Below are 16442 nucleotides of genomic sequence, written 5' to 3'. Positions count from 1 at the left end.
GTATGCTGTAAGCAACAGCCACACAGAATTTCCACTCATTAAAATAATTAGTAAGAGCAAATTATGATTATATTTATCAGAGCAGTACAATCTCATAAGCTGATGAAAGCCATGAAGTGACGTGCCAGATTTTTTTTCCCCTGTCAGGAGAATTAAAACTACGGATAAACACTTCTAAACATTCCACCTATCCGTTGTTTTTGTCTTCACAAAATCAGACTTTAATCTTGGATTTCATTTCTCTGTTTCAAACACAGATGCTACAGCCTAGTTTTGCTGTCGTTTTCTCACTGGATTGTTGGAAAAAAACTAGTCTGTTACAAGTCAACCTCCCTTCCCCAAATCACACTGCAGTCAAAAATATAGGAAAACAAAATGAAGACAGCCCTGAGATTTTACTGTGCTACAACTAAGAACATACCAATCATGCTTTGTGTCATACACTGCACTGCCTTACCTTGACTGCTGCTTTTCCCCTCATCCCCTGCTGAAGCGCCTGGCCCAGCTGCACTCCTGTCCTCCACAGCTGCCAGCTCTTTCTGCCATATCCCTAATCCTAACACCCTGTCACTGGGTAATTATAGTGCTGGCATGACCCCAACATCTATCTTACATCAACAATTCCCACTTGTTTGCTTTACAGGGAATGACGGAATTAAAAATGTATTTGGACTGGAGAGACTCGTTCAGCACCAGATGACCTTGACAAGTGACCTTTCCTTGGTTTCTAGAAAACAGGCATAAATATGACCTCGGGTGATGCTCCATGGTGTACTGAAGGAAGACACAGCAGTGTCCCCACCTCAGTCCTGTCCCCACAGCCACTGCTCCAGGAGTCCCCCGGCTCCAGCTGCCAACCTGCAACAAGACATGGCAAACACGGCCAGCATTGCTCCGGCCCCAGGACGCATCAAACCACACCGCGGCTCCCCAGGCTTTAAACTTGGATCATAAAACGACCGGACACGTACAGGGAAAGCAGGAGCGTGTTCAGGAGACTCCTGCAGTTTCACATGCAAGCTCTGCTAAGAACGTGTCACCCCAGCTCCTCCTCTGAGCTCCACCCTTTCACAGAATCACAAAATATTCTGAGTTGGAATCAGATCATCGAGTCCAACTCCTGGCCCTGCACACGGTGCCCCGGGAATCCCACCGTGTGCCTGAGAGCAAAAGGTTTGTGAACTGGCAGTCTTGGGGCCACGACCACTTCCCTGGGCAGCCTATTCCAGTGCTCTGCCACTCTGCATGAAAAGCCTTTTCCTAAAATCCAACCTAAACCTCCCCTGACACAACTTCGGGCCATTCCCTCCCCACTATGTTTAAGGGCTGACGGGCCCCGCTCGCGCCCTCCCTCCCAGAGCTGAGAACAGCGAAGGCAAAGCGACAGCCCGGGGCCGGGGCTCACTCACCTCAGATACCTGCCCCGTGCTAGCACGTCCCAGCCGTGCCCCTCCGGATGAGCACCGACCCCCGTCCCCTCACCCCTCGCGGCCCAGCCGCGCCCCCTCCCGCGCGCCCGGAGCGGGGCGTGACCCGCCCGTGCCGCAGCCTCACCGTGCGCAAGGCGCATGCGCGAGGCCAGCCGGTGCGCACGCTGCCCGCCCCCGGCTCCGCCCCGGCCCGGCCCCGCCGCCGCGGCCACACCGGGAAGGGCTCCAGGCGCTATGGCGGCAGCTGCGCGCAAGGTAAGGGGGGAGCGGGGCGCGTCCCGTGCCGCCCGCGGGGTCGAGGAGACGCGGGGGGACGCGCCGAGGGAGGCGCCTGACCCGGTTTGTTTTGGGCCCCGCAGGTTGGAGGAAACTTCCCGCGGCCGGTGGCCTCCTGAGCGGCAAAGCGACCGAGCGGGAGCGCCCGGGCCCGGCCGCCAGGCCTCTCCCGCCGCCGGGGCAGCGGAGCCGCACTGGGCGGGCGGAGAGCGCGGGGGTGCGCAGCGGGCCCGCCTCATGCGCAGTCACCTGCGGAGAGGCTGAGCGGAGCCGCCGCCGCCGCGCCCCGCGCCGGGGGCTCCTGGCGAGCACTTCCCGGGGCAGCCCCCGCTGCCCGGCCCTGCGGAGCCGCCGCCGAGGGACGCACAACGACCCCGCCGCCGGCCGGAGCCATCGCCGGGGAGCGACCTGTCAGGGCCGGCCCCGAGAACCCTGCCCACGCGCTGGTTTGTCCCCGGGAGAAGGCGAGTTGGGAGCCTCTCCATGCCTTATCAAGTTCCTTATCTGAGCGGCTCCCAGAAGCTGTAGAGCAGTTCAGCTTTATCTGGTGTAAGGGAGAAAAACAGTGTAGCTCTCGCACTCCATCCTATATCGAGGACCACCTATTCTGCTGGGGTTTATCGCACGAAGATGGTGAAATGCGGATTGCTGGGTGAACCATTAGGTCCCTGTTGTGGAACGAGGGCTTTGTATTCGCCTTCCAGTTCCTGATCTGTGCCGTGTGTGTGAGGACGCTAATCTTTCTCCTTCATCCCCCTTCCATAAACCTTTCCTTGCTTCCATGTTGCATTGGTCAGACTTTTGGTCAGTGTTGTTTACGGAAGGGGGGGGGAAGAAGGCAGTTGAGGTTACAAACAAAAGTACTTGTATGACTCATCTACTTGGATTTAAGACATTGTATCCTTCTTTCACGGGGCCTTTGCTTCTCTCTGAAGGAATCAGATGCTTTTTCCTATTCTTCCAGAGGAGGATGGATTGAAAGTTGTACGTTTTAGACTTTTTTTGGGCCACTGCTGATATTATTAAAAGACATAATGGGACTTTTTCACTGGATTATTGCCAGAATTAGTTTACACACTGAAACAATGAGTTGTTAGGCCTCTCATGATAATATTTGTCCTGCTTTAATATAAAGTTGCTGTGGAGGTGTTTTTAAAATTGCGGAGGACAGTCTGCATCAGAAGAGGCTCTCTTCATCTCTGGTTGGTGTGGCAACCACAATCTGTCCTCGATGCCTTCAGCCTTGGCCATCTTCACTTGCCGCCCGAACTCCCACCCGTTTCAGGAGCGTCATGTCTACCTGGACGAGCCTGTCAAGATCGGCCGCTCGGTGGCTCGCTGCCGGCCAGCCCAGAACAATGCCACCTTTGACTGCAAGGTGCTCTCCAGGAACCATGCTCTGGTCTGGTTTGATCACAAGACAGGCAAGGTAGGATGTTCATGTGAAAACACTGAAACTGCACATATGTTTTAGCAAGTCCCTGTAGATTGTGGATCACTCTGGTTTTGCTGTCATAAATGTGGTTGCGTAGGGCAGGAGTGAGATTTGTGATAAAGTGGTAACTTTCCAGGTAAGTTGGTAATTTCTTTGAATATTATGAAAAGTATATGAAACTAACATTTGAAAAGGGTAGTTGAAAGGCTTGCATGTGTCTTATTTATTACGGGAAATGGGTGATTTTGAGGTGAGACGAGGTGTGAATGTGAAAGCACGTTGTATCGATATAGTGGTGTAATAGTATTTTTTTCAAATGTAGAGAAATTACTGTTTTATCAGTGTGTGAAAATTGATTGTGAGGAGCGTTGAAAAATTGATTTTAAAAAGATACTGTTCTTGTTTGGCACTCTTCCTACTTGTCCTTTTGAAATTTTGTGGAGTATTTTGTTAGGCTCTCATAGGAGGTTTATTACTGACAACAGGAGTGTAATGGGTGGCATTCATGATATAGTCTTATTGTTAGTGAAAATGGTTTTAAAATACATCCTGTGTTCTAACTGTTCCTCTCTCAAGTCTGGCAGTCTTGTTAAGCAAAATTGAGGGGTCCTGTAGTGCATGTTTTGTCCACTAGGGATTGAACTGGGACAAGTAAAGTTGTTTTACTTAATGACTGTCAAGTTAATTTTAAATATCCAGCGAAAAATTAACAAAGGGCAGACTGCAGTTGCTCAGCACTGTATTCTTTTTCGAACTCTATTGATGTAATGCTCTAGAACTTAACGTGTTCTAAGTCAGCTGCTTTTTAGCTTCACACCAAGTTCTTCTATGAAATGCAGTCAGTGTAGCTCTGGATTTTAAGAATAACATGGTCTGTAACTCATGCAGATTTTTTCAGTAGTATGACACAGCATGAGGAGCAGTACAAGGCAGTCAAAGTTCTTAAACCTTCCATTGTTAACTTTCCTGTATTATGCAATACTTGGACATGATGGGACAAGACAAGCATTTAATTTCTTAAGGCTGGGTTATGGCTTTCAAGTTACCTGCAGGTAATTGTGCAAACTGCTATCTGTATTAAACATTTCACTAAGCATCTTGCTTAGCTCTATTGTGTATGTGATGTGCATTCTTGGATTCTAGAAAACTTAAGTGCTTGAAATACTTTCAGTGTAGTCTTTAACCTTTCTTGTTTGATTCAACAAAGTAAAATGTTCCAATTTATTGTGCTGTTTTTAAATTAGAAAGCATTATGCACATAGCTTTTTATCAACATTTCTTATGACTTACAAAGACTTTAAGACCCCCATGTGCTCTATTATGGTTACAAATATGATTTGTCATTTTCAAGATGGTTAATTTGAGAAAGCACTGAGTGTTGAGCAAGTCTACTAATTGATAGACAAGCTTCAAAAACCATCAGCTGTGAGGATTTTTGTTTGTTTTTAAATTTCAGTTAGCTTTGGCTTCTCTAATATAGGTAAAAAATTTGCATGCTTACTCATTTATCTGTTTAAAAATAGCAACTTAGTAGTAGTAATTAAAAGAATTGTATTTGATAGTTCTTGAGATAACGTCATGTGAAGATTTGACAGAGGTCTGGTGAAAATTGCCAAGGTGGGCATCTGTAGCCATAGTAAACAGCTAAAGAATGGGTTTGTGATCATGCCCTGGAATCCACTCCTATTGCATGTTCTATTTCAGATTTTGTGCTTGTTTGTTGGCTGTATGGACTGGCTTTTGATCTGGTTGAGTATTGGAATGGTAAATTTTGAGACGGTGGGGTGGGGGAAATGCACCATTAGTGATAACAGGTATCAAATGCTGTTGTGAAAAGGTAGTTAGAAGATACTGATAAATAAGGCTTGATCTTGAATCACAAGAACTACTTTAAAAAATTCTGTAGTGCTTTCAAAGTGCAAAGAAAACCAGGCCAGAACATATACGTGCAGCAACATCTATTATCATTGTTTACATAACTGCTAATAAGCACATCTCATTTAGGAAATTGTCATTATCCTATCAATGACCTATATTTAAACCTGCACAAATTCTCTTTGTCACAGTATTTGTAAACATTTCTTAGAATCTTATATATAGGACATTCATCAATTCTGGATTTTTTGAAAGGTGAAAGACCTTCAAATGTTCATTTAATAATGAGAAAAACCTTCAGCTATTTCAAAATAGTTTGTTAATGATCTGGGACTACAGTTTCATAAGTTGTGGACTTTGGCAATACCAGTTTCGGGCATTACCAGTCACTCAGTCCAGGCTCTGTTGCTTCTTGAGCTGCCTTTCAGTTACACTTTATTACTTTTTTCTTTTTTTCATGGGGGCTTGGAGTTTTATTTTGTTTAGTGAATCATGTGAGTGATCCTGTTTACTATATAGTCTGTAAACAATTTTGTCAGTATTATCTGTAAATAGAGGTAGAACCTGAAGAGAGGGAGCATTAGTAAGCTATGTCAAGGAAAGTAATACACAATTTTTTTCCTAAGGCAGAGGAAGGTATAAGCTGAAATATGTTGCATAAGTAGACCAAGCTGAAGATAACATGTTACTTACAATTGAAAGATGTGAATGTTTATTTTGTATAAAGGCATTTTAATTATGCATGGAAAAAGTTATTAGCCGAGGGAGATAATGTCTATGTAACACCAGCATTATTAAGGTTGAAAATAGAGTGAGTTTTCAAGATCACCAATACATAGCAGTTAAAAGAATGTACTTAAAGCTGGATTTGCTTTTTAAAATATTTTAAACATAGTATGTGAGCCTAAATATGTGTATGATAAAGGTGGAAGGAGATGGTGGTGGGATTATCTGTACTTAGACTTTTTCTGTACATAGTAATATTTTTGAAGATAACTGGTGCAATGCCTCTTCCTTCCTGTGTTTGTAGATACAGCATAATAACTCCTAGTTAACTAGTGGATTTTTCATGAAGTGATAACATTAGAATATTATAATTAGAATTCATTTTGGTTTTATTTTTTTTTTTAGTAATTGCAAGTTAATGAATCTGGGTTTTTTTAGAGGTGCCTGAAAAAGTGACTCACTAGATACGTAGGAAGTAGATGCTATGCTCAACATGGAGTGTTCCAAAAAGTGTGAATCAAAGCAAAAGAAAAAGTGGGCTATACTTCAGAAAATCTAAATGTGTTCAGCTCAAATCACTGCATTTGAGAAGAAACCCTTTAAAATAGTGTAACTGAAATAATCTTAAACTTGTTTTTATGGGTTTTGTTTTCATTTCTAAAAATAAGCAAGTGGAAGACCTTTGAGAATTTGTATGTGACTTCCAGGCTGAAATGCTTCTGACAGATGTAGAAGCTTTTAGTAGAAACCTGAAGCTTCCAAACAGATATCCAGGCTTTCAAAATCTGGAATTATTCACTCCCTGACGTTGTTGTGAGCTGCTATTAAAAGTAGCTCTTATAGGGAATTCATTGCCACAGTTTACCAAAGGCTCTGAGAAACCATGAAAAATGAAGTATTTTCTTAGATTAAAAGCACCCTAAAGAACTGGTCATTTTTAATAACTGAAAAAAAAAGTGTAGGCACAAGTTGATGTGTTAATGGTAGATAATGCTATTGTTTTCATTTAAATCAGAGTGGATATGAATTGAATTGAGCACATTCATATCTTGGTGATGGAAATGCTAAGTAGTATATTGAAATCCATGGTCCCCGTAATAGTAAATGAAATTCATTAAAGCTGTGCATTATGGCTTCTAGACTTAAAATACGTGTGGTAAAAGTACTGCAAAGAACTTAAAAAAAAACAAATACAAAACAGATTCTGCCCCCCCGCAAAATCCAGGAGGAAAACCCAAACCCAACCAATCATACCAAACCCCAACAACTCAAAGCAGCCAGCCCAAAGCCCAAAGGCACAGCCAGTTTAGCGTGATCTGAAGGACACAGTGCAGTTTCCTCTGGTCTGTTTGGGATGACCCCAAGCCCGGGAGTGTTGCTGTGGTGGGGCTGAGTTGATCTGCTCAAGGGCAGGGCTGCCCCCAACACAGACCTGCTGTGCTGCTGAACGGGCAGGCAGGGGCCTCAGGACAAACGCGGGGCTGCACTTGGAAAGGAAGAACCCCTTGCAGCTTATTGGACCCTATCTAGCATTCTGCATTTAATTTTGGACCACTAATGCAAGAAATACATTGACAAACAGGAGCTGAGATTAGATAGTCTTTTTTTGCTGTATTGTACTAGGCAGTTAAGTAAATTGATATGAAAGAAAGCAAACAAAATTAGTAAAGAGGAAATACGTTACTCACTAACATTACATAAAATGTTTTGTGGATATCAAGAACTTGGCATGATTCAGGAAAGCACAGAACATTTGCTTTGGATGTTCTGTTTGTTCGGAAGTATTTTAGTAAATTTGTCTTAAAAAACTAAGTGGGATATGAAGAATGGTATTTGGAATTGCAGGGTTTTGGTGGGAAGTTTTTTTTCCTGCTGCTTCCAGTAGAGAATCCTGTGTGATACTCTGGCCTATTTACTGCTGATCTGTGTAAGGTATGTTTAGTTTCCCATCTATCAGTAGCATTTATTTTGATAGATACCATGTCTGTTATTTGTTTTTTCCTCTATTATATCTTCTTGACTTTCTGTTAGGATTGTGGTCCCAGAGATGAGCAGATGTTTTATTTTTCAGTACTCTTGATGTTGCTGTATGCTTACAGTCTGCAGTGGAGACACTGTCTTCAAAACATTGAATATTTCCAAGTGCCCTGGGGGACTGACCAGGGATTTGCTGTAATGCACTAAGGTGAAACTCCAGTGCTTAGGTGCTTCTGGTAAGAGGGTGATGGCAGGCAGCCCTCACATACACCTGTTAATATTTTTATGTAAGTGCTTTTCACCCTGAATGAACCACCCAATTTTATACTGATATGATCATGAGGATAGGATGGGGTAGGGAGCTCTTGCTTTTGACCAAGTTCAGCCCCATGGTTTTGGGAGCTGGTGTAGGAGTGCAGGCAGCCATTTATAGTAGAGGTAAGGCAATGCTGACAAGGATTTCCCTGCAGAGATACCATCTAGAGCCACTGCTGCAGAGTTAATACTGTAATTCTTGGAGCTGAGCCATTGCAGTCATGCTGCATCTATCCTGAGCCAGGAACACCAACACATTGATTAGGCTTTAAAAACAAACAAAAATCCCTTTTGTATTTGCAATGAATTTTTACAAACCTCAAATGAATCAGGTTACTTAGCTGGAATGAAGGCCAATAAATGTGTTTTCCTTAGATCTCTTATGGGATGGTTTGGGTTTGCTCCTGGTCCCAGGCTTATAAATGCAAAACCTTGCTTCCCTACATTTTTATTATATAAAGTTGTTATTGATTTTTACTTTTTTATATGTTGGTAGGGTAATCCAGTGATCATTTGCAGGTGGATTTACATGGCACTGGAGAAATACTTTGATTTGGCTTTATCTTCTCATTTTTCTTAATGTTACAGCCTCATTTGCTTATTTATCTAATGAAAGTAATTGAATTTATGTATGCTGTAAAGGGCCATGTGGGTGAGGAGTGTCTGTGTCACTGTGCTACTTTGGTTGTGTTGATTTGAGTCTGATCTAGCTAGAATTCTGCAAAATGTGTCGATACATACTCAGCTGTTTTGTTGCATTTTGGATTTTGTAATTTCTTTTAATAGATAACATAAAGTGAAAATGATGAGTGTTTCTGGAACCAGGACGGTCAAAAGGAAGCAAGAAATCTGTCTCCATTCCTACAGCTACCAATTTTACACTCTATTGCTACTAAATTATATGACTATTTGTTGTCTCTGGATTTTCTTTTGAATCACATCAATACTTGCTTCCTGTTAATGTTCACCTGCAGAGAGTTTGGATTATCCAAGAGCTCTGAATTTTGTTAGATCTTGCTGTGACCATGCGTTAATTTTCCCAACTTGTCTGTCTTTCCAGAAACGTTTCTGCTTGTGGCAGAATTTTTGGACAAAGGCTCAGCATTGTCACATTTTTGTTGAATATAGACAAGTGTTTTCTCAGTCTGCTCTAGGAGTGGGGACATCAGGCAGAGAGATGGGTTGGACTATACCCATCTTGCAAGAGGACATATCTCTCTGCCAGAGGCCCAGAAGAGTTTCCTCCTTGAAAAGGAAAATCATTGTGCTGGAGCCAAACAATTAATTGGATACAATTTTCCTGTTGTGTTGTACCAGACTTGTGTGTGATTGAGCAATGCCTTAGAGTTTATTTCAGTCTTGAGAAAGTATAAATAAATTATGAACTTCCAGCAGGCTTATAATAGAAAGTCCAAAATCCTGTAGTAGCACTGTAGTTGAGTGGAAAAACACAGAAAATGCTAGCAGGAGTTTGACCTTTTCTTTCCCTTTCTTTACTTTAGTAAAAAATAAACATAAAAAGTTCAGGGATTAGTCAAGAGTAGTTTAGGGCATGAGGAATTTATAAGATCCTTGCAGAGCTAAGGAACATTACAGTATTGATAGTTGAACTGTGGTGTGTAGTGAAGGGAAATATATGTTATTCATAGAACTTCTAGGTTATAAAACATTAACCAACCATTGGAAAGAATTGACAGTTACATGGGCTCAATTGCAAATGTCCTAATAGTGTAAAATTTGAGAACTTGTAAATAAATACAAAAAATAGTGACAGCATTGTGTTATGTTAAAGTAAGTTTTTCCCCAGTAGGAATATCTTTAGTTTTAGTTTTCACATGATAATTCAAATGTGTTGAAAATATTTTTTACAGAAAGTCTTCAATACAGAAAGCATACAATGTCTCATATATGAATAAAACCTATATAAGAACAGAAGGGTGATCTTTTGCTCCTGTGTTAAGATAGTATTGAATAGAAACATAAGAATTAACTTACTAGTGCTGCATATTCTCATAATTACACTTGTAGTATTTCTTCCATAAAAATAAAATAAATGCAAGAGCTTAAGATGGAAAAGTCATGGCTGCATGTAACCATGTATTGAGTAATACCCTTTTTAAAGGAAGGAATAGAAATGTTATGTTTCAAATCCAGAATGAAAAGCTCTATAATGGGCCAGATAGATATTTGTACAGCAAGTTCTTTTGAAGACATTTGGTACTGGCTGCTGCTATCTGCATATGTCATTAGTCTTATCTGATACGGAAGTTTTTGCTCTTAAATGGAACTTTTCCAGAGTTGTTCCTTTTTTGGAAGTGGAGTGAGCTGAAGTTTAAACCTTGATTTGTTTAAAACTTAATCTTTGCCATAGTATCAATGTTCTGTAAGTGGTTTTTTTGTTTGTTTAACTCCACTCCAGCAGAGTTTAATGATTATGCCTCCCTTTCTGGTTTTTTTGTTTTTGTTTTTTTTTTAAATTGGTTTTCTTGAAGTGTAATGCTTAATTATATAGGTTAGAAGCCAGATCTCTTGGTTCTGCAAAGCTGAGCATTTAGCCTGCCTGCCTTTTTGCCTTTTAATATCCTGGTGACCTTTCCCAGTAACTCGTGGCACAATTAACTGTCATTGTCTCCTTTTTTTAGTTGTTAGCTGTGATAGTTATGCCAGAACTTATGGGCAATAGAATTGCAAATCAGTTTCTGTAGTATTACTTGTGATTTTATGCTGCCATTGCTGGGTTTTGCACTTTTGCCTACTGTTTCCAGGTGCTTGAAGTATCTGAAAGCTTTCAGGATAATGAATTATTTGTAATTCGTCATGTTTTGAACTCGGTTATTTAAAAAAATAAGCTTTGTTTTTTAGATCTGATTGTGAAAGAATCCATTCTGCAACCAGGTTATTTTTGCAGGTCTGTGATCTCTGTAGGTAACTCCTTGTTGTGTTCTTATCATTACAGGGATTCCTCTTGCTGGATGCCAGAGGAATTTTTAAGGTTATGTCAATATTAACACATACTTTTAAGGGACAAAGAATAAGTTTGATGAAGTTCCTTTTGTTTGTATGGATTCCAGAACTTTAGGTCATTAAATAGGGTGGTATCTGCTTTGAGTGAGGTTACAATACTGTGAACAAGGGCAGCAAATCCTACATGACATGGATGAACTGGCAGAGGATAAGTAAGGTTGGTGTGTACCTCAGGAGATTGTCCAGTCCCATCTGCTGGTCCACAGCAGGTCTAATGAGTTGAGGTTGCTTGTGGACTTTGTAGAGAATTTTGTGTACAGAATTAATCCCTACAGGAAATAAGCTTCTGAGGTCAGTGGCAGGCGTATTAGCTGGTAGATTAGCCTGTGTTGCTGTTATCTTAAGTGTTGTTTGTAACTTCCAGTGTATGTATGTATAGTTAAATTTAGTATTATGCTTACCTGGAGTACTTCTTGTGTAGTGTAACTTAAAATTATTACCAAAATGTGTCAGGTAAATTTTAAAAGCATTTCTGGAGGAAAAGAAGCACTAAATGAATGACATACGAATGTTCCTAATTCCATAAGGGTGGAAATAATACAACACTTTCACTTATAGCTGTCAACCACTACTTCCTTTTTAACAACTCAAAGGGGAAATTATTTTCTTTTGGTCTTCCTCTTTAAGGACCTTTTGTAGACTGCATATTCCAGCACTTGTAAGAGAGAGCCAGGAATACAAATTGTCATGGAAGGGGTATATTTGTTTTTGCAATCTCTGTAGCTATTCGATGTTAGGTCAAGCTGCTGGTTGTGCCACTTAAGCAGAGCTTTGGTAGTTATATAAATATTGTCAGCTACAGTGAAGGCCAGTGATTTGGTCTATGAACAGAGCCCTTCCTATGTAATTAAGGGAATAAGTGATAGGCTGCTGATTATATTAATAATATGTTACCTATAACACAGAAAGGCATGTGGATGTTCTAAGTCTATTTGAATGCTCTTTACCCATGGCGTCATTCTGATCTTTGGTTACATTTATGAATGACTCTTAATTAGAAAGTTAAAAGAGTATGTGTGCTGTGTTTAGGTAGCTTCTAACTTGCACATAAACAGAGAAGAAAATGTTTCTGGAGTTTTTGTACCTGAACAAATGCATTGCATCAGCACACAAGGACAGCCTTCCTTTCAAAGTGCATGTTTTGATCCTGAATCTCTGTACACATGCTGCCTCCCTGACTGAGACCAGCACAGATTGTACATCCATCTTGTGGCAGCATATTGCTTCCTGATCAATTGAATGCAGATCTACATTTTAGCTGCAGATTGACCTTCCCTGACCCCATGTTCCAGAAGTGGGCTTGGGAAGGGTTAGGTTAGCAAAACACTGCTGTCCTTTCTCTGAGCCACTCTGGGACATCCAGATTGCATTCCTGGGGCCTCCTTAGGTCACCCTCTCCTGGGATTTTGCCTGCTTCACAGGTCAGTGTCAATGTGCCTGCAGTTGAATAATTTTGTATGCAGATGTGCAGGTAAGAGGGGTTTTTTTGGTCTCCTCTGGTTATCAAATGTAAGTGTGCTCATTTTCCTTCCTTCCTTTCCCATGCAGCTTAATGTTGAGCCTTCCCAGGATAAGTATTGCTGGATAAATTTTAGATGATATTCTGTTTTATAAACTAATACTAAAGGATCTTCATGACTATTACTCTTTATTTTGGGATCTGTAACTTGTAATCTCTTTGATGTGTGTTATGGTTTTTACTTGCTGTATGCATTTTGGTTTATAATTGGTGTTTTGTAAATAATTGCTTTGTAATATCCTTTAAAGCCTTTTATGAAGATGGAGTTTGGAGTCGAATGTTAGGGTACCTGTAATCTTGCAACATGATTTCAGTGGCTGGATCTGCTTGCTGGTGCTATGCCTCAAATCTAGAATGGTTTAACATACCATTCTGCTTTCAATATTGCTTCAGACAGTTATTATGCAGGTGAGCAAAGCTCAGTGCAGACTATTCTGTCTTGTTCAGACCAAAACTTTTCAGATAGTAGAAGGATTTAAGAAATAATAAGTGCTTGGTTATACTTGTAGACATTTGGAAGAGGTAATTTTTTTCAACTGCTACACTCATGCTGAGGTGTCCCAAATATTCTTTTTCATGGGACAGTTGTAGTGGAAGGATTTTAAAATGTGAATTTGTGATCATATATGGACAGAAAATGTTTTAACCTTGAAGTTTAATTGTGTTTACAGGCACAGTTAACATGCATTTTTATTTCAAAACTGGTTATATTTAATATATAAAATTATGTTTAGTATTTTTATTTAATGGTGAGATAGTGGTGACATAGAAAAGAAGAAAATAGGCAAATCAGCTTTCTAGGTATAGTCTCTTCTATCTGAAAACAAGTTATGACATTTGGAGAGTTCTGCTTGAATTTACAAAAAATGTGGTGAAAAAGTCACAAGAAAAACAAATATTTTGGAACACAGGAAGGGGCCAACTTATTTTTTTTTAATATTAGCAGTGACAGTATAATTGCTAGGACATGGAAAAGGACTTTACTGAGTATACTGAATCAAATATGAAAAATGGGTCAATTCAGTCTTTTTTGTTATTTTTGACCCATATAACTCCTGCTCTGGGGTTTCCTTTCCATAAAGCTAGAGATGATAGAGTGAATGGACAGGACCAACCTGCTACTGATCAGAGAGTCACAGAATGGTTTGGGCTGGGAGGGACCTTAAAGATCATCTAATGCCAACACCCTTGCCATGGGCAGGGACACCTCCCACTAGACCAGGGTGCTCAGAGTGCCAGCCAGCCTGGCCTTGAACAGTTCCAGGGATGGGGCATCTTCCAGTTGTTTGGGGTTTTTCCCCCCATCATTGTTCCTTTCTTGGTGTTTTTTAATTCATTTTGCTCATTAAGTACTAGCATAGTAGTTATAGTAGTAGTTATTGTTACTATATTCCAAAGCAGAAGAATTTCTGTCAATGCTTTTAATAATTCTTGGTGAAATGTCCCATTTCAGTGGAAGAAAAGCACACCAGCAATAAATGACTACACAATCACAGAGGTGTTAGGTACACCACATTTGCTCAAACAGGAGTGCATTTTTATCAGTTGTGTCCGTGTGCAGGTCTGAGGCCATCCTAGCAGGGTTCTTTTGGCTTGTCCATATGCTGTGTAGACTTGGGCTGGTGGGGTGAACTCCTTATTTCCCTCATGTATTGTATTTGTGAGCATTTGAAAGAGTAGGAGCTATACTTGCCTTTTTCATGCAGCCTTTGAAGTATGAGCGTTGTTTGCTGGAATCTTAAAAGAGGGAGGAGAAAGAAAGTTTATCTGCTTTGATAAACAAGCCTTTGGAAAGAGCTCTGTGACCTTGCTTGAAGAAGGATTATGATGACAGGAATGTCTTGTATATTTATTTTATATAATCACAAGTGGTGAATTCAGTTAAATGTGGCTTGTTACACTGTAAGACACTTAGATACCTGCCTGCACTTGAGGCAGAGTAAGGGTATTATCATTTAAATGTCTGAATTATGATAATTTACATACTTGTTTAACATGCTAGCAGTGTATGAAGCCAAACTTACAAGTTTTGAGAACATTATCATTTAAATAACTTGAGTTGTTTAGTTTTTTTCAAGTATTAGAGCTTTAGGTTCTAGAGAATAGGCATGGATGACTGTTCTTTATAAAGGTGTTAACAGGTTTTTTCTGCTTGGGTAGAGCTGTTAAAGATGCCCCATAGCAGAAAGCCTGCATGACTTGCATCTTCCCACGATGCTAATGAGAAATTGCATTTTGAAAACTGTGGTGGAACATAGAGTCTTTGTTATTTGCTGCAAAACTCGGAGCTGCAATTCAGAGAGAACTCTTGCTTTTCTGTTTCAGTTCTACTCTTTTACAGGATTTTGTTCCAATTCAGAAGGTACTTTTTTCACTATCAATTTGTGTTCCTCCATGCTTTCTAGTACCTTTGACAGAACAACTAAAGCAAATAGCACAGAGCAAAATCTTGTCAGCTTACAATGTGCAGTGAAAATGAATTTTAGAAAATCCAAGGTCACTGAACCTACATGTTTCTGAAAATGTGGGTGGTAACACTCATTTAGAGCATGATGCTCTTGCCACCATTAGGGCAGTAATCTAATTGAACAGGAATAGTGAAATGGAAGAATAGGCAGCAAAAAAGCACAGTGAACCCCAACATCAGAGGAGGGTGTTGCTTGTTTCAAACAGCTGATCCTCTTGAGGCACAGTGAACCTCAACATCAGAGTAGGGTGTTTCATCTTTCAAATAGCTGATCCTCTTGAGGCCTAAAGCCTCTGTAGCAGGGAGTTCCTTTCTGTATTGTGTTTTTGTCAAATGCTGGGTAGTAACTTCCTTTCATTTTTAATGTATGTATGTTACCATTAGAAAATATGATACTTCAGGTTGGAATTAAATTTCCCTTTATTTTTTCTGGTTGAGAAGGTGAAAAACAAAATGTTCTGCAAAATACTGTTCTTAGGAAAGTATTTGACAAAACTGAAGAAAAAAGAACAAATCTATGGCAGAAAAGGTTATGGGTACACTGAATATTTCTAAACCAGTTGTCAGATGCCCGGTGAGCTCTTCTGCATAACTGATCCATCATTCGTCCTATCCTGAACATGTTGATTCTCACACCTGAGCCACTCTTAAAATAACTAAAACGAGATTTCAGCTCTCTTGTCTGTCCTCTGTAATGTCAGTGCTGTCTTCCTTTGGTCTTTGGGATGAAAAGAATTGCAGATTTTTAAGAGTTACCTATTTTTTACAATGCCTCCCCACTCAAGTCTCTAAGTAATCCCAACTGCTGCCTTCCTCTTCCTGTATCTTCCTGCAAAGTGCAAACCCCAGTGGTAAAATTCCAGCTTCATGTGCCTTGCCTTCCTCTCATGTCCACGAGGCTTTGAGTACATATGGTGATGGAGCAGCCAGGCATGAGTCAGTTTAGGGGCTGGACAGAGGGAAATCAGGGGAAAGAGGAAACGCTGGAAGAAACTTTTCTGCTTCTCTTTCTCATTCTTTCTAAATACAAACAACCAGTTCTCAGGTCACTTTCTGTGATTTGAGCTGGTAGCCATGGAGAATGGTGCTCAGGTGCTGTGAGGACAGGAAGCACATCTGTGTGGTCAGTTTGGAGAACTGGTGAGGTGAACTTTGTACCAGCACTGAGGCTATGCTGGGGATAGACAGTCGGGTGAGAAGAGCACTGAAGATACCAGGGAGTCTGCATGGGAAATTCTACAGGGATGGATAGAGACAAGTGGATCAGTGTTACAAGTGAATCAAGTGATGCAGAAGGGAATATTGAAACTGAAGAGCAATTGAAGGAATTGAAGTCACAGTTGCACACTCTAGATTGCAAGTTACCCTTTTTATAAAAAAAAAAAAAAGAAAAACCAA

At 40.7% G+C, this 16442-nt stretch overlaps 1 protein-coding gene across 24 annotated transcripts in view; it reads left to right on the top strand.

Moving 5' to 3' along the window:
- Nucleotides 1-2081: 2081 nt before the first annotated feature.
- The window catches only part of SLMAP (sarcolemma associated protein), a 73037-nt gene continuing 58676 nt past the window's right edge, over nucleotides 2082-16442 (top strand). For 12 of the 24 annotated variants that reach the window (XM_066557814.1, XM_066557807.1, XM_066557810.1 and 9 more), the window contains exon 1: nucleotides 2082-3135. In XM_066557814.1, the coding sequence (XP_066413911.1) occupies nucleotides 2938-3135 (198 nt within the window). In that variant the 5' untranslated portion in view covers nucleotides 2082-2937. The remainder of the gene's footprint in view (nucleotides 3136-16442) is intronic. The other 12 variants (XM_066557816.1, XM_066557808.1, XM_066557812.1 and 9 more) reach the window with 1 other exon arrangement.

This window comes from Molothrus aeneus, chromosome 12 (assembly GCF_037042795.1).
Source record: "Molothrus aeneus isolate 106 chromosome 12, BPBGC_Maene_1.0, whole genome shotgun sequence".
Lineage (NCBI taxonomy): Eukaryota > Metazoa > Chordata > Aves > Passeriformes > Icteridae > Molothrus > Molothrus aeneus.
The sequence above is the reverse complement of the archived record's forward strand: the minus strand, read 5'-3'. Positions and strand labels throughout refer to the sequence as shown.